The sequence below is a fragment of the Chelmon rostratus genome, chromosome 23 (assembly GCF_017976325.1).
Source record: "Chelmon rostratus isolate fCheRos1 chromosome 23, fCheRos1.pri, whole genome shotgun sequence".
NCBI classification, from domain to species: Eukaryota; Metazoa; Chordata; class Actinopteri; order Chaetodontiformes; family Chaetodontidae; genus Chelmon; species Chelmon rostratus.
This window is the reverse complement of record NC_055680.1, coordinates 10646413-10669217: the sequence shown is the minus strand read 5'-3', so window position 1 is coordinate 10669217 and position 22805 is coordinate 10646413. Positions and strand designations below refer to the sequence as shown.

General features: G+C 41.4%; 2 protein-coding genes and 1 long non-coding RNA gene across 3 annotated transcripts; 2 read left to right on the top strand and 1 right to left on the bottom strand.

The window, feature by feature from the left end:
• Nucleotides 1–25: 25 nt before the first annotated feature.
• On the top strand, nucleotides 26–4789 carry phf23b (PHD finger protein 23b). The gene is made up of 5 exons (XM_041965000.1): nucleotides 26–600; nucleotides 1898–1929; nucleotides 2018–2110; nucleotides 2217–2832; nucleotides 3011–4789. Exons 1-5 carry the CDS (start codon nucleotides 573–575, stop codon nucleotides 3202–3204), a joined length of 963 nt encoding a protein of 320 aa, XP_041820934.1. The 5' UTR covers nucleotides 26–572; the 3' UTR covers nucleotides 3205–4789.
• A 2916-nt stretch (nucleotides 4790–7705) lies between these two features.
• On the bottom strand, nucleotides 7706–14400 carry LOC121626767. The gene is made up of 3 exons (XR_006007971.1): nucleotides 14310–14400; nucleotides 9013–9088; nucleotides 7706–7956 (listed from the first exon to the last, which is right to left on the bottom strand). It is a non-coding gene; the product is annotated as an uncharacterized LOC121626767 (long non-coding RNA).
• Nucleotides 12065–22035, top strand: LOC121626765 (phospholipid scramblase 2-like). The gene is made up of 8 exons (XM_041965437.1): nucleotides 12065–12222; nucleotides 12908–13005; nucleotides 15463–15764; nucleotides 16635–16677; nucleotides 16878–17098; nucleotides 18719–18880; nucleotides 19501–19662; nucleotides 19775–22035. The coding sequence occupies exons 2-8, from the start codon at nucleotides 12993–12995 to the stop codon at nucleotides 19832–19834; spliced, it is 963 nt and encodes a 320-aa protein (XP_041821371.1). The 5' UTR covers nucleotides 12065–12222; nucleotides 12908–12992; the 3' UTR covers nucleotides 19835–22035.
• The last annotated feature ends 770 nt before the right edge of the window (nucleotides 22036–22805 follow it).

The window sequence follows — 22805 nt, the reverse complement described above, 5'->3', positions numbered from 1 at the left end:
TGGCAGCCTGAAGAGGTTTCTGCCGCGCACGGAGAAGACCGTGCGGAATAAAGTCAAAACTCCAGTCGTTTTGTGTGCACACAGCGAAGAAACGGAAAAAAACTCAATCGGAGAAGTTCCCATTATGGACCTACATTCAATAGCACTAGCGTTAATCTGAGGAGTTTTTACAGTGCTGACATAATTCAGTACCCATGGTTATATAAATGTAGTGACGAAGAAAAAGAAGCTACAAGAACAGGACGTTAAGAGACAGAGGAATTAGTATTTTGTCGGGCTAATAACGTTAGTGTGGCGACAGTTCAGAGGCGGATTGCTTGAAGTGCGTTAACGTTAGCTGTTGTAACGAGTCCCAAGCGAGGAAATATTACAACTTCGACCCACAGTGGAGTGTTTTTTTTTTTTAAGGACGAGTCTTTTCAGTCTTCCTCGCCCTTGGCTTGCTGCTGCTAAAGTTGCCCGGCGGTAAGGTGCAGCCACGCCGGGGGAAGGCACAGCGCGACGGCCGCTACTCCGGCTAGCTCGCCTGCTGCTTCTGTTTCTTGGATCGAGGCCTTGTCGGTGAGGCGACAATGCTCGACATAATGTCTGAGCACCAAGGTATGTTTCACCAGCATCAGTGTTGAGCCATTAAAAACAGTTCCCGTGTGATGTTAATCTGTTCTCTGTTGAAATCTGTCTGATGTGCTTTGCGGACATTAAGATGGCTAATCTACCGTGAGTTCTGTCCAACGCTTATGTTACGTTTGGTTGCGTATGCTGTATTAACAACAGGACTTGCTATTGATCAGATTGTTTTGTCGTCAAAATGCCATGAAGGCTATGTTAACGTGAATATTTTATGCTGTGTTGCGATTGATGTAGCTAACCTATTGTTAATGCGTTTATTGGACAGTTAAGTTAGCTTGGTATTTAACGCGCCGATCTAGCCTAACGTTAATAGCTAATAGCTGAGTAGCTAACATTACCCTTCCACCTTACTGAAAACAGCCTCTCTGTTGTCAGTTTTAACTTAAATTAGCTTACTTGTCACACACGAAAAACACAATTTTTAACATGAGCTCAAACTTCAATGCTGACAACACGGCCAGTTAGCGTTAAACGTTGCACCTGGCTAACACCAAGCTAGTTTGGCTAATGAACCTCTCCCACTTCCATTTCAAGAAACTTAGCGTGATTAGCTTGCTGACCGAGTGGCTTGTTGTTACAAGTTAACGTCAATAAGAATCAAACTTAACAGTCAACTATGTCAAATTTAAATGCAGCTCATTAATATGCCGGACATTAATGAGTTCACGCAAGTCGAAACCCTGTTTGCCGATATCGCTGCGAACTCCATAACGTGTTGTGTTAGCTTCTCCTCTAAATGTCAGCTAGCGTTAGCAGGTAGCGTCTACACAATACAATATGACAAGTTTAAAGCTTGGCAGGCAACAAACCGATCGTTGTAGCTGCGCTTTTACAGAATAAATTATTTGTTCAAAGTCGATATTAACAATTACTTGTGGCTGATACCGAAATAAACAGACTTCGTGTAAAGTTCACATAGTGACCAAGTGACACCGGTTGCGCTTGTTGGCAGTCACCTAGCGTTAACATCCGATGAGCGAAGTGCTTGTTTTTCGCTTAAACGGTTAAACTCTGTCGGTCAGTTTAACGTACCTAAAGAAACACGGCTCTTAATCAAGCTCAGCATACTCATCGCTGATATCCCTGATAAAGTTATTGAGCCGTGTTAGCAAGCTAATGCTAGTGTTAGTCCACATGTGTCATCACACCCAGGCAACAGTGTGCTTAGTAATTCTGATTATAAGCTGTTAACATGAACATGTTGAGCGAATCAAGACAGGTTGGGGTGTTACTTATAGAACTGGTTTTATTTCTGTCCCTCCACCAGATTCACTGTTGACGTGCAAAACGGAACCTCTGGTGAGTACTTTGTAATGTTACTTTGAATACTGTTGAGAAGTTCGCTGATTTGCTTCACTTTCTTACACAAAGACTGTGCTCTCTGTAGCCCCCAGAGAGGAAAAAGAGGACTGTAGAGGACTTCAACAAGTTCTGCAGCTTTGTCCTGGCATATGCTGGCTACATCCCCAGTCCTAAAGAAGTAAGCAGCCATGAATGTCACTGTGGATATTAGAAATGACTGCTATTGCTGTGTCTTGCTCAAGTTGTGAAGGAACACCAACATTTTTTTTCTTGTCATCTTGTAGGAAAGTTCATGGTCCCCAACATCATCCAGCTCTGCACACAGTTCAGGGTTGTCAGCAGATGGAGGTGGTGGAGGCAGCAGCTCCACGGGAAATGCTTGGGCGGACGGGAGCTCAGACATCCACACCATCCATACATTTGTCCGCAAAGCTCGAGCAAATAAGGGCAAAAATATTCGCCGCATGCACTCTGATAGCACTCTGCTGGACAAGATGCGCCTTAAAGACTCTTTGTATGAGAGCCAGGCCAGCACTAAGGCAGAGCGCAAGAAGGACAAGAAACTGAAAAAGTTGTCACTTGGTTCTGCCGTGACGGCGGCAGATAGCGGCAGTAGCGAAGGCGAGAAAAGGGCCCGCATCAAGCGCAGCAAAAACTCAAAACAGCCAAAAGCCAAGAAGCTCAAAAGTTCCGCTGCTCAAAGTGAGACAGACTCTGAGGCACGGCATACACATACAGAGGTACGAGCCATCAGAGAGGACCTGGCGGTGCATGGGGGCTCCACGCCAAACATGCAGAGCCTGGGGAAGATGCAGCCAGATGAATCCCTCAGGGAAGCAGAGATGAGCTCCAGTGAGGGGGAGACCTGGATCGCTGATGAAGACATTATGGTGGAGTCAGGTATAACTTTATGCTTATAACTTAAATTTATTAAGATAATTATCTGTCTGCACCTAATTAGGAAATGTGTAATAATAAATCCTGTCTCATGTTTTTTTGTCCAGTTCTTAATATTTACAGATTGACAACTTTTTAACAGCTGTAATATCCTATAACTCTGTTCTCTTCGTCAACACAGGCGATGATTCGTGGGACTTGATCACCTGTTACTGTGGGAAGCCATTCGCAGGACGGCCGATGATCGAGTGCAACCAGTGCGGCATATGGGTGCACTTGTCGTGTGCAAAGATCAAGAAGTCCAACGTTCCCGACATTTTTTACTGCCACAAGTGCAGGGACGTGCGGCGGTCAGGACACAAAAAAGACACCTAGAGATGAAGAGGCTGGGAGGGACGTGGAGTGCCCACCCTGTCTTCACGGTCCTCTGACACTTGTTTTCTTTGATGCCTACAGCCAAAACAGCCTAAATTATCAACTGGATGGCAACTGTATTGTCACTTTGTAGGATTTCTTTTGACAATCACAACCATTCTTATTTATCCCTCACTTTTTCTGTGTTTTTTTTTTTGTTTTTTTTTTTTTCCCCTTTGGCTACTGTGAAGAACTGGACAGAAGGCAACAGTGACAGTGGAGCATCACCTATTTGTTCTGAATTAAATCCTTTATTAATTGGCTTTTTTGTTGTGTACTGTGCTGGTGATGTGCACATACATTTTCACGCTTAGTCTCATTAACTGAAGTTGCATTTTGACTTGCAAGTTATTTCTCGAGGATATCGACAAATCAGTGACAATTTCCTTTTAGTGTCTCAAGGAGTACCATTTTCAGTTTGATAGCCACTTCCTCTCAACTTTAAATCGATGCCAGTTTTACACATTGACAAAATTTATTGATTAAGAGATGGAAAATGTCACTCCTGTTATTTGTTTAGAAGCATGTGATAAGGTGGGCAGCTCATTTTATTTTTGATCGAATTTTGGCAAATTATTTTTTTTTTAAAGTTTTGGTTGTCGGTGATAATCACTGAACTTTAAAATGTAGAGATCTCACTCCTCTAGAATAAGTTATCTTTGAATTCATACAATCTGTTAACATTTACTATATTGCATCTGAAGTTGCATCTAAATCGCTACATTTCAAATTGCACACAGACAATGCTTTTGGCAGTGCACTTTTTAAATATAAACCCAGATACTGTTTCTACTGCATAATATGTATGGTATCTGGAATATGATTAGCTACAGCTGATTAAATCTGTACTTAGCATGTAGCTGTGTACATTCATGATTGAGCGCTTAATGTTTCTCCCTGTCTGGCTTGTTAATCATTGATAGCCATTTAACATGAACAACATTTACATTGAAAGCTATTCAGTTGATGTTTTTGTTTCATTTGTGCTTTTTTTGTTTTGTTTTTAATGTTAAAAACATCTGATCTGAGGGGTTAATGTTGCTGGAAGACGAATGGTTTGGCAGTGCTTTACGATATCAAAGTGGCTCTGAGGCTCGTTCATGAATGGTTGTAAAATATTTGTTTTTCTGTTCCATGTAATTGTTTATTTCTTAGCTTTCTGAGAAGTGGGATTAGAGATACGTGCCCGCATCAGAGAATGGACATGAGATTGTCTCACATCGAGAACAAAAGTTGTAGTGTACAGAAAATAAGTTGATGCCACGTAGGTTGTGGCATTTGTTTATGTTGTTTGGTTTTACCATGAGCGTTTTCTTTGTTGTTGGGAGTGTCTTGGTAAGTCTCCAGTAGCAGTTGCACTCTCTCTACAACTTCAATTCTGTGTACATATCCTGTTCTTTGACAACTGTACATATGTGAAAGTGAAGAGAGAAAATACCCAAGCAAAATCTATATTTTCTGCAGTCTGATATTGTTTTCTTTAATTGTAGCTTGAAAAATAAAAGTCTTTGGGAACATGAAGATAAGGTGATATCTTTAATCATTTGTATTAAAATTACATGTTAAAAAAGACATTTAAGACAGTTATTTTTAAGTAGATGTTGGCACACAGCAGTGTTTGTCATGTTCGTGTCTTTTACCACCAGGGGGCGTGGGTCCACAGACATCTCACTTGTTAGAAAGGCAGCGAGTTAAATAATAATGAATAAATACGGAACATATATATAAAAAGTGGACATGTGAAATACGAGGAGCTCAGATGTTGGAGTTGCTCTTTATTCCCTGTATCCTTCCCAGTGGATGTCGGGCTCATCCTGTAACACAAATATGCAAGCGCTCAGTTTTTCATCCCATAAAAGGCAAGTAAATGTCCTGGAAAACCTGGAGACCAATACACTTGTACCACACTTGCATGCACATATTTGCACTGTATAGAGCAGGTGGCATTAAGATTAGGTTTAGACAGGCTGATCTGCTTTGGAAACAGGTGGTGTAAGAAATACACAGTAAAAATGAATATGTTAGAAGGCTTGTGTGACTTGTTCAGCCTCTAATGTAGCCCTATCAACAGTTATTCCCCACACCACTTTCTTTTTGCGACTCACCTTTCGGTTTCGGAAACTGGACATTTGAAAGCCGCCGATGGAGTCCAGAGGAGCAACCTTCCTCCTTTAGACACATCGACAGAGGAAAGACAAGCTCAGTCCACAACACTTTTTCTGTGAGGTACGGTGACTGAAAATATGTAATTCATGCTTTTCATTCATACTACATGTTCAGTCTAGACAACACACTCCAAAGATAAAACTTCATATGCATATAAAATAACAAAAAAAATGCAGACAGAATTTTTTCACATTGATTTTGGTGTACAAATTGGGATTTATTTAAATTATTGTTATATATTATATATACATACAATTATAATTTTAACTGTGAGTTACAATTTCAAATTACCCTGATTTATTCATTAAACACAAGTCACATTTCATAATGTTTTGCCTTCATTGCTTTTACTATCCCACGCAGGTCTAAAGCCATTCAAGCTGCATGATACAAAGTTTCATTTACCTCTTTTCATTGGCTTTACGGCGGTACTGGAACTGGCTCTGGCGTTGGACAGAAAGGTGCTGTGTTGGGGCGAGGAAGGTCTCTGAATGAGAGGGGCGGCCGTCCAGATCCCTGCCCATGTCTCCAGCGTCACCCACAGAGAGGTCTCTCTGGTCTGAGTGATCCAGCAGGCGGGGGAAGAGCTCTTGGTCCAGCCAGCTGACTTCCTGAGGATGATAAGCAGTTTAAAAAACAGACTGCACCATTGAATGCCTGCAGGTGATTTGATTCATCCACAAGGTGACAAGCTGTGGATGAAGGCCTACCCTTTTGTTTCTGGATCTGCTTGGCAATACAGCAGCAGATATCTCCTCCAGCAACATGTAAAGAGCCAGGAAAGGTAGCACACACCTGGAGCAAAGCATCTGAACAGAGCGAGATAGTCATCATCAGTAAGCGAAACTCACAAGCATTGACTCTAAACGAAAACACATGCTTACCTTAAATCCTCTGTTTCGTCTATGGAGTTCTGTCCTCAAAGCTGATGGTGGTTGCAGCTCTGCGTCTTCTGAGTTGCTGACCAGTGTGGAGGGTATTTGTAGACATGCATCTAGGGTGGGTTTATATTATGGGACTGGCATCGAGGGCTGTTTAGGCTAAGTGAGTGTGTGTGTGGGTGTGTGTGTGTGAGACTATGTGACCTCAGACATGCCAATTACATCTGCCGCCTGGCATTGTCATCATTCGTGTCAAACCTCTACAGCCACTCTTAAGAGATCTGAAGTGCTGACAACATGCCTCGACAAACGTACATACATATGCACACGCACGTCGACCCGCGCCCTCTTCTGTTTTCCCTGCAGCCGATATGAGGGATGATGGGAGCGAGATAAGGTCATTGTTGAGTAGCTTGCCGTTTACAGGCTTGCCTTGGGGTGATGCATTGCCCTCTGGCTGGTTTCAGCTGGTTTGCTCTCATCTTCATTTAAACATTTATTTATTTTTTACCATACGAACAGGTCTTTAATATCCTCTCACATGAAATAACTGTTGTGTCATTTGTCCTCGGGCATTTAACTGAAATCAATATCAAGATAATAAGAATTTCTATAAATACTTTTACATTTTTCTCAAAGCACAATGTTGTAAATTTATGCCGAATTTCATCTAAAATGCTCAATTTATTGCAATTAACCTCGTTCCACTATTATGCATCAGATAAAGCTCTTCACACATAAAAACCCAGAACTTAATGACTAATTTAATTTGTTTGCATGCTCTTATTGTATAGTAGCATGTAGTAGTAGTATGTGTTGTATTGTTTTTTCTTTTTACTTAAAGAGTATTATTTTCACAGGACAAAGGTCAAAATCTGCTAAGCAAGTTCCTACAGTCGAGTTTCATTTTTCATTGTTCTAGTGCTGGGAGTTGCCTGAAACTGTTGGTTTTTTAAAGAAACTAACCCTAATTTCTACAAAATTCTTGAGATTAAGTTCATGTTAATCAGAAACAGGTTGAAATGTGTTACTATATTGCAACCATTTTCCCTTCACACAACACTTTAAGAGCTAAATAACAAAAATTACTTGGAGATATTTTTGCATTGTACATGTATGTGATCATATTGCCAAATTAATTATAGAATTACAAAATCATCCTTAGATCCTTAAAAATCTTCTAACATGTGTAAAACACAAACCTTAATAATTAAATTAAATAAGGTATTAAACATTATTTAATAAACATTAAATAAGGTTAAATAAAGTTGTTTTTATTAAATGCCATTAGAAGTTATCAAAGCCAAAAAGTGACATATTTAAAATACAATAATCATTAAGGAGAGGAAGAAACTATTTGGTATTGCCACTTGATAATTAATAGAAATGATACATTTCAGCAGTTAATTGATGCTCTCAATTGAAATCAATTAACTAATCAATCAGTCCAATATTCATATCTGCACTTATTCACTGTGTTTGGGTTTGAAAGACCAGAAGCAAAGCACAGAGACGGAGATCAGAGATTGTATCGGGACCCCAGTGTGTGTGGTAATCTGGAAAATTTGATCACTCTGCTTCGCCTGACTTCACCGGCGGATGGCCACCCAATCCAGACCACACACAAGAGTCTCCACCCCTCCTCCGCCCGCCTGGTGCCTTCTGTCTGCGCAAAGCAAAACAGAGAGGAGACAGTGTAGCAGGGATGGATGCAGAGATTGGCAGAGGACAGGGTGGAGGTGGTCTGCTCAGAGCATATGCACATTCAGACACGTTTTCACTTTTCCTCTTTTCCCGCCCTGTCCTAATTATTTCTATTTTGGGATGCTGAGGCCCACCAAACATAGAGCTGCTGCTGATAGATCAGCCGTGTATAAATAAACCGAGGCAAGGCTGGCAGCATGTCTGCAAGGGCAGAGGCCAGATAGGCTGCACTGATTACCTCCATTATCAGGGACAGGCCTCATTAGGGGCCTCTGGCTGGGTGTGTGACTGTGTGTGTGTGTTCTTTTATTGCAATACAGGAGCTAATGTCCTCCCAAAGATGTGAGGTAAAAATACTTATTTGCTTTCTTGCTGACAGTTAGATGAGAAGAGTGATACCACTATCATGTCTTTGGCATAAATGCGAAGCTACAGCCAGCAGATGGTTATCTTAGCTTAGCATAAAGACTGGAAACAAAGGGAAGCAGCTACCCTGGCTTATGTGACACATTATATCCTGTTTGAAGTGTGCAAATGAAAAGTAGTGGTTTTACAGGAGGTTATGAGCCGACTATTTCTTGGCCTGAAGCAGTGACATCCTTTTTGCTAAGCTAAGCCAAGCGGCAGCTGAGTCTAGACTAGCACAAGAGTGGTGTTGATTTTCTCATCTAACTCTAAGAAAGGGAATAAGTAGTGTCAAACTACTCCTCTAAGTGCACTTGACTCTACTTTAAGGAGACATCAGTAAGTTATTTTACACATTATATATGTTAAGTATTAGAACATTAACATGAGACACTTTAAGTATGATTAAGCATGAAAGTATCAATATTAGTATTATTAGTACATTACAATAAGGTACAATGTAATAGTAAGCAATAGTTTCAGTTGGTTAGGCTTTTGGAAATGTGATTAATCTATTTCTGTGTGCAAGGGCATGATTCACTGGTTTATGGCTCAATGTGTGTGTGTGTGTGTGTGTGTGTGTGTGTGTGTGTGTGTGTGTGCTTCTTCATACCCCGCCCCGGTCCAGTGCCCTATAAGTACCAGGCATTGCAGCAGGTGCCAAATATAGACTCAACAGAGGCTGCTCCCTGCACAAATGTGAACAACTTTAGGAAAGATTAACATGAAGAAAATAAACAAAATGTCAAATGATAAATAAACAAAACATTTGTCGGAAAATCAGCAAAAGAAAATGGCCAAACCTCAAATGGTGGAAAAAAAAAATGTTGAAAACAGTTATAAGGTTACAGCCTCTTCATCGCTCCATGCAGACCTGACTTTTTCATCTGCCACCATTTTTTTTCTCTATAATAGACATTAGACTGGAAAAGCATTTCCTCAAAGCACAAAATTGTACTACAAGACGCAAAATACATTACAAACTTGCAGCACAATGCCAAACAAGTCAGAGACTTCGCAAGACTTAACGATCTCTTTAATCAGCTTTAATTTTATACTGGAAGAGCATCTCCCTCTGCAAAACTATAACATCCAACCAGGCAGTTAGTCAGTTTGATCAATTAATCAGCCACAGACACCGTATGATGCATCATTTTAGATGAATCTATCCAACCAGAACAATAGATGCTGCCTTCCCAGTAATATTCCAGTAATAATAATCCAATAAATAACATTGACAGGCAGTTGTCAGTAATTCTGACTATTAGTTTTTATCCTAAGAGTTGTAGTGTACGTTTTGCAGCTAATACATCTGTACCTCTTGTTGGGTACAATTTTGAATGATGGAGAGTATTTTACATGCAGGTATTGCAAGTTCTACTTATCTAAAGTTTTCAGTATAAAATGTAATCCACATGTCACACCGTGGTGAGGTTTCTATCGTCTTGGGTTTTCTGTCTGGTCATTTCCTAATTCTCCTCTCGTTTCAGAGCACTTGCCCTTTCTCATGTGTCACCATTGTGTCCACCCTGATTACCTATTGTCTCCACCTGTTCTCCATTACCCTCCATGTGTTTAAATAGTCTGCGTCTCCCTTGTCTTGTGCCAGAGTGCCTTTGTCCGTTGGTCGAGTCCTCCAAGCCTGTCTTTGTCCATAGTCACAGCATTTATTCACGCAAGCCTTTTTCCTCTTTGAGAGCGATTTGTGTTTGTAAGTTTCATAGTTTAGTTCTTGCCTTCTTGTTCTTTGTTTCTGAGACAATGTTCTTTAATCTGTTGTAGATCCTCTTTTATTTGTTCAGAGTAAATTTAAGTTTGCTATTTCTCCAGTCTGATTTCCTCCCTTTTGGAGTGTTTTGCGTTTTCATAGCCTTTTGAGTTTCTTCCTCTCTCTGGAGCGATTTTGTTTTAATTTTGTAGCTCTAGTAATCTTTTCCTTATCCTCCATTTGGAGCATTTTTTGTTATATTTATTTCTTTGCTTTATAGTGAGTGTATTCTCCCACTCACGTCCCTAGATAAAATAATCTCAGATTAATTTTATAGCCTGTTTGTCACTCATCTCAGAGGTCTGGGTTTCGTGATAATAAACTTGTGTTCTGTGAAATCTCTGCATCTGAGTCCTGTTTTGAGTCCTGGCCTGACACCACAACAGTGTGTTTGACAAGTCAATATGTCCTCACTGAATAATGTCTAACAACCAAGAAAATAGCATGCAATTGGTTTTTTTTTATTATGATTTTGATTTCTTTTTTTACCAGTTTTTATTTACTTTGATTTATTTAAAAATGAATATTGGCTTTTGGCCACTAGGTGGCAGACAACCTCCAGATAAACAGTAATGTTGAAGGCTAATGTGTTGGCAAATATTTGCCTATTTACATCCAGCAGACCACATTAGCAACATTAGCATAAATTGGACTCGTGTTTCTCGCCACAGGACAAATGTAAGTCTAATATTGACTGTCCTTTTAGCTCTGTCATCTCCAACAACTTCTGAGAACAATGTTTAGGTCTTTAAGCTTGCTAGTTTAAACTGCTAGATATTTGGTTTTCCTCATCATTAGTAGTCAATAACTTTGCTTGGTAGGTTGTGTATTTTATTTTATTGTACTAGTAAGGCTGCCTGCCTCAGTTGTGGGTTAAATGTGGAGGCTTTACAATCAAAACAGTCAGCTAAAGATGCTAAAAAGCTTCACACACAAGCAACAAATCTGTTAACTTAGTTTAAAAGTAATGTTACTAACAGTTACTACCAGCCCCTTTCGCTTTCCAGTGTCATTTGACTCACTGTTAATATAGAAATATTGATCAGTGCAGCTCTAACTCAATCAGTTTAATATCATGCACTTTAGTTTACAGAATATGTTAGTTTATTCGGGTTTAGTTTAACATTACAATGTACAAATGAAACATAGCAGGACGTCAGTTAGCTCATTTAGCCTTTTGGCTAGTAGTTAAATTCGGTTTAGCTAGTCCACTTTAGCTAATTTGTTTGAGATACGTTCATTTTAATTTATTTTATTTTTTTACTACATTTATGTAACTTCAACTACAGCCACAATCATTACTATACTTAACTACAATTTTCAGGTAGGGCTACTTGTACATGCGCTAACTTGTACTTCATTTTATGCCACAACATACATCTGCTTCACTGCATTTGAGAGGTAAATACTGTAGTTTTTACCACTGGTAAATCTCCTACAGCAATTTACAGTACAATATCACAGTGCATCATACATTTTTCTGCAAGAATATTATTACTTTTGATACTTTTTAGTGCGTTTTGCTGGTAATACTTAAGTAAAACTGCAATGTGGCATATAAATAATGTAAACATCTCATCACGGTTATAGTTTTCTGTGTTTAAGTCAGGGCTGTCGTTACTGGGGCAATTGCGCCCCCTTGTGGCTGTTGCTAACGTAATGTTTAGCAGAGCAGCCCCTCCCTCCTGCTGCATGTACTGCTAATAACATGTTTCGAAAACCGTGATGGAAGTCCTCATGGGCAGATAGAAACAGGGAACCCCTCCTTATAAAAATACATCCAGAATAGTTTCCGCCAATTGAACGATAATCCTTGTTTGCAGTTGGCCTCTGTGTGACTGGCAGTTGAAGCCTTAATAAAGGTCGTATGAGTCTGAAAGGGGAGGAGAATATAATTGCATGACAGGAGGGAGGAGGGACAGCAACAGAGCAGCATCGAGGAACAGGTTAGAAAGAAGACGAGACAAACGTCTTGGCTCCTTAGATTTGCCCCTTTTTTAAACTTTCAACCCGTTTACTTTCGTTGGGACCGAAAAGAAACCAGCTAACAAAGAGGTGAGATTTTTGCGTCATTTCTATCCTTTTTTGTCGTCACCCTGGCTAGGATTAGAGAGCTTTATCGGGCTTTTACCAGACACTGTGTGTGTGTATGTGTGTGTGGGAGGCAGGGAGGTAGTTGCCAGAGAGAGGAGGGTCATGTGCTGTAAGTGGGCTTCACTGTGAAAAGTTAGAGAGTGTTTTTGGAAAAATGAACTACTGATGATGAGGGATTTGTACATGCTTCATCTTTGTCTTAACCGGAAATTCAGCTCCGGTGGCATTGGAAGCTTAATAACAGCACGAGGACATGACAGAGTGGGATCCAGTGGAAAAAGTAATGAGCAGCCCTCCCGCCTCTGTTAAAACATGTCACACCTACTTTTATTTTCATGCATTTTAGCTCTTAAACATGCTTTATTGAGCACCAGAGAGAGAAATGCTGACTTTTACTTTACATTGCATCACATGCGTTTTCTCCTTACATGAAATACTGGCCTTTTGGACTGCATTATGGTGGTAGTAAACCACTGCAGTGTGATGACAAATGTGACATGAGGCAGTCATTCGACATGATTGTGTAACTGAATGAGTGTGATGTCTGACTCTTTTTGTCATCGTCACTTTCTGTGTCTGTGAAACCCCCCTTCCCTCGGTTCTGTTTTATATCACTCCCCCCTCCGTTTCCCTTTCCTTCTTTCAGTTTCCCATAGAGACCCTGGGAGTGGACCGGGAAGTGTGAACTCCTTTTACTCCCTGCCCAGAAAAGTTTCATCCAGCTCCTCGCCATGTCCGCTCCTGGTAAGTGGATCAACGCTGCAGCTCGGAAATAGGAAACAACAAATTTTCTTTAATATTTCCATTTTCAGTTTTAGACAGAAGATTAGAGATCACTTTGAGAGCTGTGGTTGGAGTTTTTCCATTTTATATTTAAAACAGTGTAAATAATGGCTTTTCCTTACTTCCTCATTGGCTTCTTGCATTGTCATTTTTTGCTGCCATTGTGAAATGATTAGAGCATCTCAGAGTTTCCATTACACTTTCCTGTCCCCTGAGCATAAATGCGTAGCAAATCGAAAACCTGTACCGCCCCCAGATTCCTTCAGCCCTTGAGAAATGTTATCCCTCCCGAGGTGGTGGAATTTGAAAGAAGGCTAGCATGAAAACTGAAGTGAAAACACGTCTGATTATGCCTGTTGGTCAGGCGTACTCCTTCCTCTGGAAGGAAAAGAGCAGTTTGGGAGGTGAAAGGCGCCGTTGTGTGTGTGCGCGTCTGTCCGTGTACGTGAGGCCAGCATTCCTGTGAGTATGCTGGTTTAAATTTGTGTGTTTCGTTTCCTGCAAGTAGGGAGAAGAATGTGAAAAGAGGTGGAGCAACAACAGGCAACAAAGTTCACAGAACTCAGTGCTCTTCGTCTTTTTGGCTGAAGTCTCTCCTTAGAAAGGCAGAAGTCCCATCAGTCGCTCTCTGAGTTTAAAACATGTTTGTTTTGAGATTGAATGAAATTCATTTATCTTTAAAACTGTATGCCTACAACCTTAACTGAGGAGGAGGAGTGTCACTATGAAACTGTGCAGTGTTAGCTCATTTGCGTGCTGTTGGACTGTCCTGCCATGCAAACAAAAACCAGTCTGGGCAGCTCTGACACAAATGTGATTCCACTACATGGCACACAGATCCTTAACTCAACACTGGTGACATGGTGGTTAATGACATTTTGTTTTCTGTCACAGGCAAGGTGAGGGAATTCCATTTGTATATGACAAGTAAGCTCAAAGAGCTTTACATTGAAATGCACACAGCAGCAAGTACAGACGAATACGATAAAAGAAATGCAAGACACAGGAAAAAACTCAACCACATAAAACAAGCCCGCAATCACCTCACAGATGTGTGAAGACACATATAAATTGATCAACCCCAGATATCAGATCATCAGCAAGGGACCAAAGTAACAAAAAACATCCTCAAGAGGTCTAGATCTTATTCCCACTACAGCTAAAGGCACAATATGAAACACCTCCACAATAAAATGTCTAAAAAAGACTAGACCACATATAACATACTGAAGTATATTGCATATTTTGTTGTGTTGTGTACTTACATTATCCCAAATGTTTACAGCAACACTCAAACCCAGAGAGGGAAAGGTGTGTTTCATTTGGTCCCCCGTCAGTAATTAAAGCATGCGTATGTGTTTGTTTGGCCAAAACAAAACTGTGAAACAGCAGCAGAAGCATGAACACATGACAGTCAATGTGCCACTTAATGACATAGAGGTGACCTCATGCACTTCTCTGTCACACCCACTTCTGTTAAATTGCCATTTGAGGTATTTTCTCCACGTTATTTGTGGCTCTTTTAAACTACCTTTGAATGTTTGCGTATTGAGTCAGTAATTCAAGTGTTGCCCAGTTGCTTTGGACTCTCTTGAACCAAACTGCTTCTTCTCTTTGCTTCTGTTACTCGCAGGTGCTGAAGTGCAAACCCTTGCTTAAACATCAGAATTTCAGGGGCACTTCAAACCAAAAAAAAAAACCAGGCAGAAACAAATGTGTATCTTAAGCAGCACCACACTCCTCAGCTGCCTGTTGAAACGCTTGCTGATTAGTGCTGTTTGCTCTGCTCAGATAAGCTGCACAGTTTGAACTAATGCCCAAATTTAGACCGTTATCTGGTTGTTGTCCTGTTTTTACACAGTATTTAACATGAAAACGTGACAAAAAACAAGTGGAAACCACAAGGGGTATTACTATATGACACAGTCCAGTACTGGCTGTTTATTTGCTCCCTCATGCGTGCTTTCAGTCTGCACCGTGGCTAATAAGTAGCTTATTAGGCCTCCCTGTCCATGTTGTCCAGCTCTGCTGTCCTAGCAGGGAAACGCATGATGATCTGCAGTAAACACAGAGAGCAGCTGCTATTAGCCAGTCACACACAGATCATGGCTTCCTCCGTCCAAGTCATTGTGGTGCTGCGGGGATGACCTGAGTGCTGGCGTTATTTTTGCATCTTATTTGAAGGTGAAGTTGAAGCCCAGACTCGGCTGTGACATCTGATCTCTCTGTTTTTAAAGTAAATTTGTGTAACTGTCTGTAGTCTTTTATGTTTATAACATGGGGCTTTCTGAATGTTTATTTACTACTTTTGTTTGGAACCTCTGTTGCTTTCAGTTTGAATGAGATCTGGTTTTGTCCTGTGGAGAAACAAATTCAGTCCAGTAGAAGAATAAACTAATATTACTATCTTTCTTCCAGGTTACCCAGGCTCTCCCGGCCAGGCACCCTACCCCATGCCTCAGCACGGTGGCCACTCTGTTGCCCCGTACCCATCTGCTCCGGGGGGGTACGGAGACCCCAGTCAAGCCCCTCCTCCAGGCTTCAACATGGGCTACAATCCAGGCCAACCCCCTGTCATGTATCAGCCTGGTCCGATAGGCTCAGGCCCAGCTCCAGGACCCGAGTACGGCGGCCACCCGGCAGCGATCTCCCCGGCCCCAGCTGGGGTGCCGGCTGCAGCTGCCATTGGGGTACCACCAGGGCTCGAGTACCTCACACAGGTAGGCGAGAGAAATCAAAGAATAATCTGCAACAGCATAGCTTTTTTTCTGCAAACTGCTTAAGATGAGAGACAAACCAGCCAGCGCAGGCAGGTGATTTCAAATGCTGTTCCACCTGTTTTAGGATTTACTCAAAAGCGTCTTTTGAAGTAAAATGGATTATTCATCCACCACTCCTTCAGCTTGTTACAATGACTATTGATTCAGAGCTTAACAATAAGAAGCTACTCTGAACAGCTACTGGAAGTGGCTATGAACCGGTGTAGAGGCAGCATTGAAATGCATGAATTGCTTTTTTAAAGTCTGAAGTCCCTCATTGTGCATCGATCACATGTCTTTAACTGGAATGAGATGTTGTGTGAAAATAGCCATAACATATAGATAAAGATTCGAGTAATTACATTTACTTCTGTTCCTGTAATTGATTTATGATTTGTTTACTTTTTAATTGATTGTAGTTCTCTAGAGTCGAACCAGCCAAAGCCAGAGTGAAAGTGTCTGCTTTGTATCAGTAGATAATTAAAGTTATTAAAAAAAAGTCATAATCTGGCTTTAGTTTGTGTACTTTTGAGCGTTTTTTTTTCATTCAAAACAATGTAGTACAGCCTCAGCCGTCACAACCTTTAACTTCGTCCAACATTGTTTTCTTTAAATACAGTAGCTCAGTCGGTGTTCTTTGTGTGCGCAGGGTTTAAACAAACCCTGTTACTCGCTTGCATGGATATCCAGCAAACAGCTCTTCATGTGTTCAGACTAAAAAACTGGTATCAAGTTTATCTGGATTTATGAAAATTCGTTGAGGAAGTTGCTTTGCATTGCAAACAAGTGTAAATTCCCCGTCTGCATGTTTTCTTTGTCTCGTTGTCTTAGATTGACCAGATCCTGATCCACCAAAAAGTTGAGCTTCTAGAAGGTAACTCACGTTCATCCGGTGTTATTTACACTTTCCACGTTGTAAGCAGAAAATAACCAGCAGCAGCTTGTCAGTTTTTGTTACAGCCCAACATAAAATCAGAATGATGAAATGACATCCGTCCTTGGGATTCTTTACTTATCTCCACTTTTGCTACTCACCGTTTCCACCCCACCCCTGCCCTTTCAACCCCGCCTCAGCATTCATCGGGTTTGAGACCAACAACCAGTACGAGATAAAGAACAGCCTGGGCCAAAAGATCTACAAGGCCAAAGAGAAGAACGACTGCTGCACGAGGAACTGCTGCGGCTCGCTGCGCAGCTTTGACATGAAGATCAAGGACAACATGGACAGGGAGGTCATCCGTCTCATACGGCCTTTCCGCTGCGTCTCCTGCTGGTGTCCCTGCTGTCTGCAAGAGGTCTGTGTTTGTGTGTGTGTGTGTGTGTGTGTGTGTGTGTGTGTGTGTGTGTCACTGAGTTTGAATAGCCTCATACTATATTGATTTACCTTACCTCACAAGCAGTGTCTAAACACTCTGATGTGTTTTAATATTTACCCAGGGTGGTGCCACTATTAGTAATGTTGACATTTAACCATAATGATTGTCTGAAGAGATAGCTATTACTTCCGAAAGCCACTGATTCATCAGTGTTCCTCCCGTGATTTATACACAAATTTGAAGAAGGGCCACCCAGGCAGCCTACATCCTGTGGTTGGTCTCGTGTCTCCTCCTCTCTCCAGTCCCCCCTCACCTCTCTTTCCTGGCTCACCTGTACCACCTGTTGTGCTGTCCAATACTGGGATACATAAAGTAAAGTACTCAATTAAGCTTAGAACTTAGATAACTCCTGCTAGGCATAGACAGACTGCCCACCTCCTCCCCTCCTTAATTTGATCCAATTAACTTCAGCTTCATCACGACCGTCATCAGCCTTCTGTTTCCTCACCAAACTCATCTGAAAATTCCAAAACATATGATTTGACTAATGTGCTAAATGTACAGAGGTTTACAGAGGCTCACTCTTCTGGAAAAATGTGTGCAATGAAGGTCTGTCAACATTGAGTTGAAGTATAGTTACATTTCTGTGAGATGTTTTGATGTGTTGAAAATGTTGATTTTATTGAAAATTATCCACGTTACAGGACACACACACACTCCTGAAAGCCAGGAGGCCTAAATTCATTCTCAGTGGGAAGTGAACAATCACCTGTGTGGGGATGAGAAAACTTTGGGAGAGTTTAATATTCTGTAAATGGGCCGACAACCAGATCAGATAAAGGCGAGTGAAAGCCTGCTCAGTCTTTAGCTCTGAGGTCAGTTAGCTACTGGTTAAGATATAACAACAGTTATAATCTATGTGGTCTACTTATGGAAATTATGTCAACAGAGTGCCCCCCCAAACAAACAAACAAACAAACAAAACCATGAAACAATGAATGCAACAAAAAGGAATAAAAAATTGAACTCTTATGAAGCAGCAATAAAAAGCAAAACTGAATACTGTCCGGGTAATCCTATTAGCATAAAAATGTGCAGCCGCACAGCGCTCAGCAGCTCATATTTAGAGGCCTCTGCCTTTCCTCACGTTGCCTTGTGTTACTGTTGAGTTGCTGAGTGGCACTTCAATGGCTTTGTGCTCTGGTCTGCTCAGGGAGGGGTTTGTTAGGACTATGAATGGTCCTTTGTCTGTCCAAACTATCTCCTAGACACCCGCCCCCCCCCACCCCCCCCGATCCATCTCTCTCTCTCTGTTTAATCACAATCTGGCTACAAGCTGCTACACTCTCACATGCTGCCGTTCTGTTTACTAGCCAGACAGGAGCCATGTGAGATGTATTACCTTTGCTATGTGGTGCCACAGTAGAGCAGTCAGAGGCTCGCTTATCATTGTGTGTGACGTGTGACACGCAAACCCCGTGATGCTTTATTTATAGCGGTCAGTGTCGACGCATGAGGACAGAGTTTAAGCTCTCTGGGATAACTGTCTAATTTTGTGTCATGTCAGTATGTGAATGTAACCAATTATGTGACCTACAGATGGAGGTCCAGGCACCGCCGGGCACCACCATAGGCTACGTCAAACAGGACTGGCACCCTTTCTTGCCGCGGTTTTCCATCCAGGGAGCCAACAAGGAGACCTTGCTGAAACTGGAGGGGCCCTGCTTTGCCTGCAACTGCTGTGGGGACGTCAACTTCGAGGTGAGGCCGGAGGATTGTTGTGTTTATGGGTGAAACTAAGCAGCAAAATGTCTGCGGTTCAGCCAGCCAAGCATTTCCTGTTCCAGATCCATTCAGTTTATCTAAACTGAAACTCAGATTTCCAGCCATGACTTACAATAGCGCGAGGCCTTCTTGATTTTGAGGGGTGTCAGACCCTTTCCCTCTAAAGCTACTTGTGTTCCGTTATGGGGTGTTACACAGACGATTATTTCTTTTGGTTGAGAGCAGTGACAATCACAGCAACGGCGAGACTCCAAGAAGTCACCTGTCAGTTGAAAAAATGAGATTCAACATGTTGATTCGTGAGCGGTGGAGGTGCTGTAGACAGATATTCTAACCTTTCAACAAAGCCATGCTAGCTGTTCTCCCTGTTTCCAGTCTTTCTGCTAAGCTAAGCTAACCGGCTGCTGACTGTAGCTTCATATTTATCCTACATCCTGAGTTTGGCATTTTTTGGCAACACCTCAACATCCTGATAGATGTGTAGTTCGCACCTTTCCACAGAGGGAACTAGGGCCTCCTCTCTACCATGATACCATCACAGTACAGTACACTTGATAAAATGTCTTACAGACATTGTTGTTCTTGTCGCTCTGCAGCTGAAGGGCAAAGACGGTAACAAGCCCATTGGCCGCATCAGCAAGCAGTGGAGCGGCCTGTTGAAGGAAGTCTTCACAGACACGGACAACTTTGGCATCCAGTTCCCGCTGGACATGGACGTGAAGATGAAAGCTGTGCTCATGGGAGCCTGCTTCCTCATTGTAAGACCGTATTCTTAGTCCTCTCCCCCTAACACCACTTTTATTTATTGTCTACTTGCTGCCTCGGTCTGATCGGGGTTGAAATAATCCCTTCTTTTTTGCCACTTTGCAGGATTTCATGTTCTTCGAGAAGGTCGGGGAGGCCAACCAGCGCAGCACTGTGTTTTCTTAACCAAAGGAGGGGAAAACAACAGCGTGAGAGCAAGGACTCTCTCCAGTTACACATTCTCTGTTCATGTACTTTGTTTTTCCATTCTTTAAGCCTTTGTTCATCAGATTCCAGCCAATATGGTGCCATCCTTTTACACACACAGACCAATATGAGTTAATGAATTCCTCCAGATGTTTGCCAAGGATTGTTTTTCAAATCCATCCAAACCCAGCGAGTGATGCTGGCCTCATGCTGCCAATGTTCCTTATGCTTCATACAGTCCATAGATGTTTATCTGTTTTCAGTGAGTGAACATCCATCCAGTACATCCATCTGAGATCTAATCCATGCCAAAGAAAGTCAAACTTTCCCTCACTGTCGTCTTTTTCAGTGCCCACTCACAGAAATAAGAGTGGATGTAGACACATGTCTTTGAATGTGCTTTATGCGACACTGGCATTAACATTTTATATTTATACCTTATTTTTATCCATTGTTATCACACTTTAAAGTCATGTTTTCTGAAAAATAGATCTAGTGTAAGTGCAATACTGTTGTGGATGTAGAGGCTGTATTCATTTCCCTGTTTCTTTAGCTTTGCTAGTGACTAGCGGATGTTAGTGTCAGCCTGTTGCTCCACCACTTCAGTCCAGACTGAAGTGTTTCGACAGCTACTGTATGGATTTCCATGAAGTTTAGTACAGATATCCCTGGTGCCCAGAGGGTGAATTGTACCGACTCTCATGATCCTTCTACTTTTCATCTAGCGCCATCAACAGGACAAAAGTTTAATTCATCCAATACTGTGGTTCATAACAAATAATATCCAAATCTAATGATAATCCCATCAACATCAGATGTGCTTTGTGTTTCGTGATAATAAGCAAATGTTAGCATGCAAACAAGCTAATTAAGTTGGTTAACGTGATAAACATTATACCTGCTAACATGCCTGTGAGCATGATAGCATGCTTACACTAACATTAGGCTCAAAGGACTGTGCTGCCTAAGCTAGCATGGCTTTACATTTAATAATTTATATTGACAAAATCTTTGTATAAAACCAGAACTTCAGCCACAGTAAACAGGCTGTCATTATATAGTTGACATAGGGAGGTGGTGGTTGTGCTAGCGAGAACAATGGGGGGATGTTTAATGTGTTTTAGTCAAAGTTGTGAACACAGGAGTTAACACATGCTGACACTATCTACCAAAGTGCTCTTTTTAGACCTCTCAGCTACCTTTCTCTTCCTCGAAGCCCTCTGTCTTAAAGCCTAGTGTACATAACGGAACAAAACTGTTGCACAGGCTACAGTGTAAACGCTCTCATGCTGCCTCTGTGGGTTAGTGGTTGCCATGGAGGCTGACGCCCCAGCCAAACCTCACCCACCAGTTTCTCTAGATACCACTGCGACATGTGCATTTAACATGTGCCAGTGTAGTGTTGCTATAGGAGAGAGAGAAAAGTCTGACTGAATGAGGAACAGAAAGAAAGCAGAAGACAAAAAGCAGAAGGAGAGTTTGGTGGACATTACTCTGACCTCAGAGTGGCTGGAAAAAACCCATCAGTGATGAAGCAAACACATTAACTTTCTGTAGTGTTTGGAGCAGAGGGAGACCTGAATGTGAACTTGTTGTGCGAATGTTGGTCTACTTTAAGCCCATTTGATGGATGTGCTGTAGAATGAATAAAAACATGCCAGGTTAATGTTTGTGAATGCTGCATTTTGCTGTTAAACGCAACTGTGCGTTCTGTGTTTAATAATCGTTTTCATTTGTTCAGCATTCTTGTGAAATAACATGGGTGTGCCTCCTGTGAGGCTTGGTTGCCACTAAAGCTCTCTAATCCACACTGCAGCTTCATTTTACACTGTCAGTAACTAAATGTGTCATTGCATGTGCATATATATATATATATACTACCATCAGCCTCTGATAAGGAAAGAGAAATTAGCCAAAGGATGTACAGTACATTTAATGCAATTATTTGTTCTGTGGGTTTTATGTTTTGTTAATGTTTTTTTGTTTTTTACATTAGTCATGTCTGCATCTTGCAGGATCTGTAGTGTCATTTTCTGTGTTTCTATCAAACACGTTTTGTTCCGTTTGTTTGTTGCTCTTGTATCTTGTGAATGTGAATTTTTTATAGTTTCAAAAAAATACCCTATAGTTCAGAAATAAAACAAATGCCATATGAAGCCATTGTTAAAGCGTTGTTGCTGCAGCGATTGTCCTGGAAAGTTTTGGGGAAGGCCCTCGGAAATCTTAATGATCTAAATGTGGAACATGTGATTTCACTTGGAAAAAATGATCTCTGCTTCAGAGGGAAATCCAGTCTCTCATTCTCTGGGACAACATGAGCCAAAGTCCAGTTCCATGAAAGCTCTGCTATGCTTTAGTTATTGGGTAACTTTCTCAATACAATACTGAGCAAAAACAAATGTTATGTCTGTGCCCTACTTCAGCAACAAAGGGGGACAAAACCTCTCATCCCTGGTCACGTACTGAATATCAAAAACCTCCACCTCATGGGAACATGGGAAATACAAGCACAGTATTTGTTAGGAACATGTCTGGACATGTCCATCCATTCCTCAATGCTCTTGGGGAATTCAGAATTGAAATGTCACCTCATAATCTGTAATCATATGGTTCTAAAGACACAGGAATCAAGGATTCAGTGGTTTAACAACCGGCTAATCAAGCAAACCTGAAATGCAACGTACAAATTTACTGTAGTGTGTCTATGTGCACAAGTCTCCATTTTCTTTTGTCACATCCCATTAATAAGAATTACAACAGACTAGTATGTTGTGTAACGTAAACATGGAAATGCCAAGCCCAACAGAGTTTTGTATATCCAAGGTGTGAGTGACAACCATGAACACCACTCAGCAGAGCAAGAGTTCGTGACCTCTCTCTCTTAGAATAGAAATGAATTCAAAGCTTTGCTGGTGCATTCAGGACAATGTAGAAGTTTTTTATTTAAATA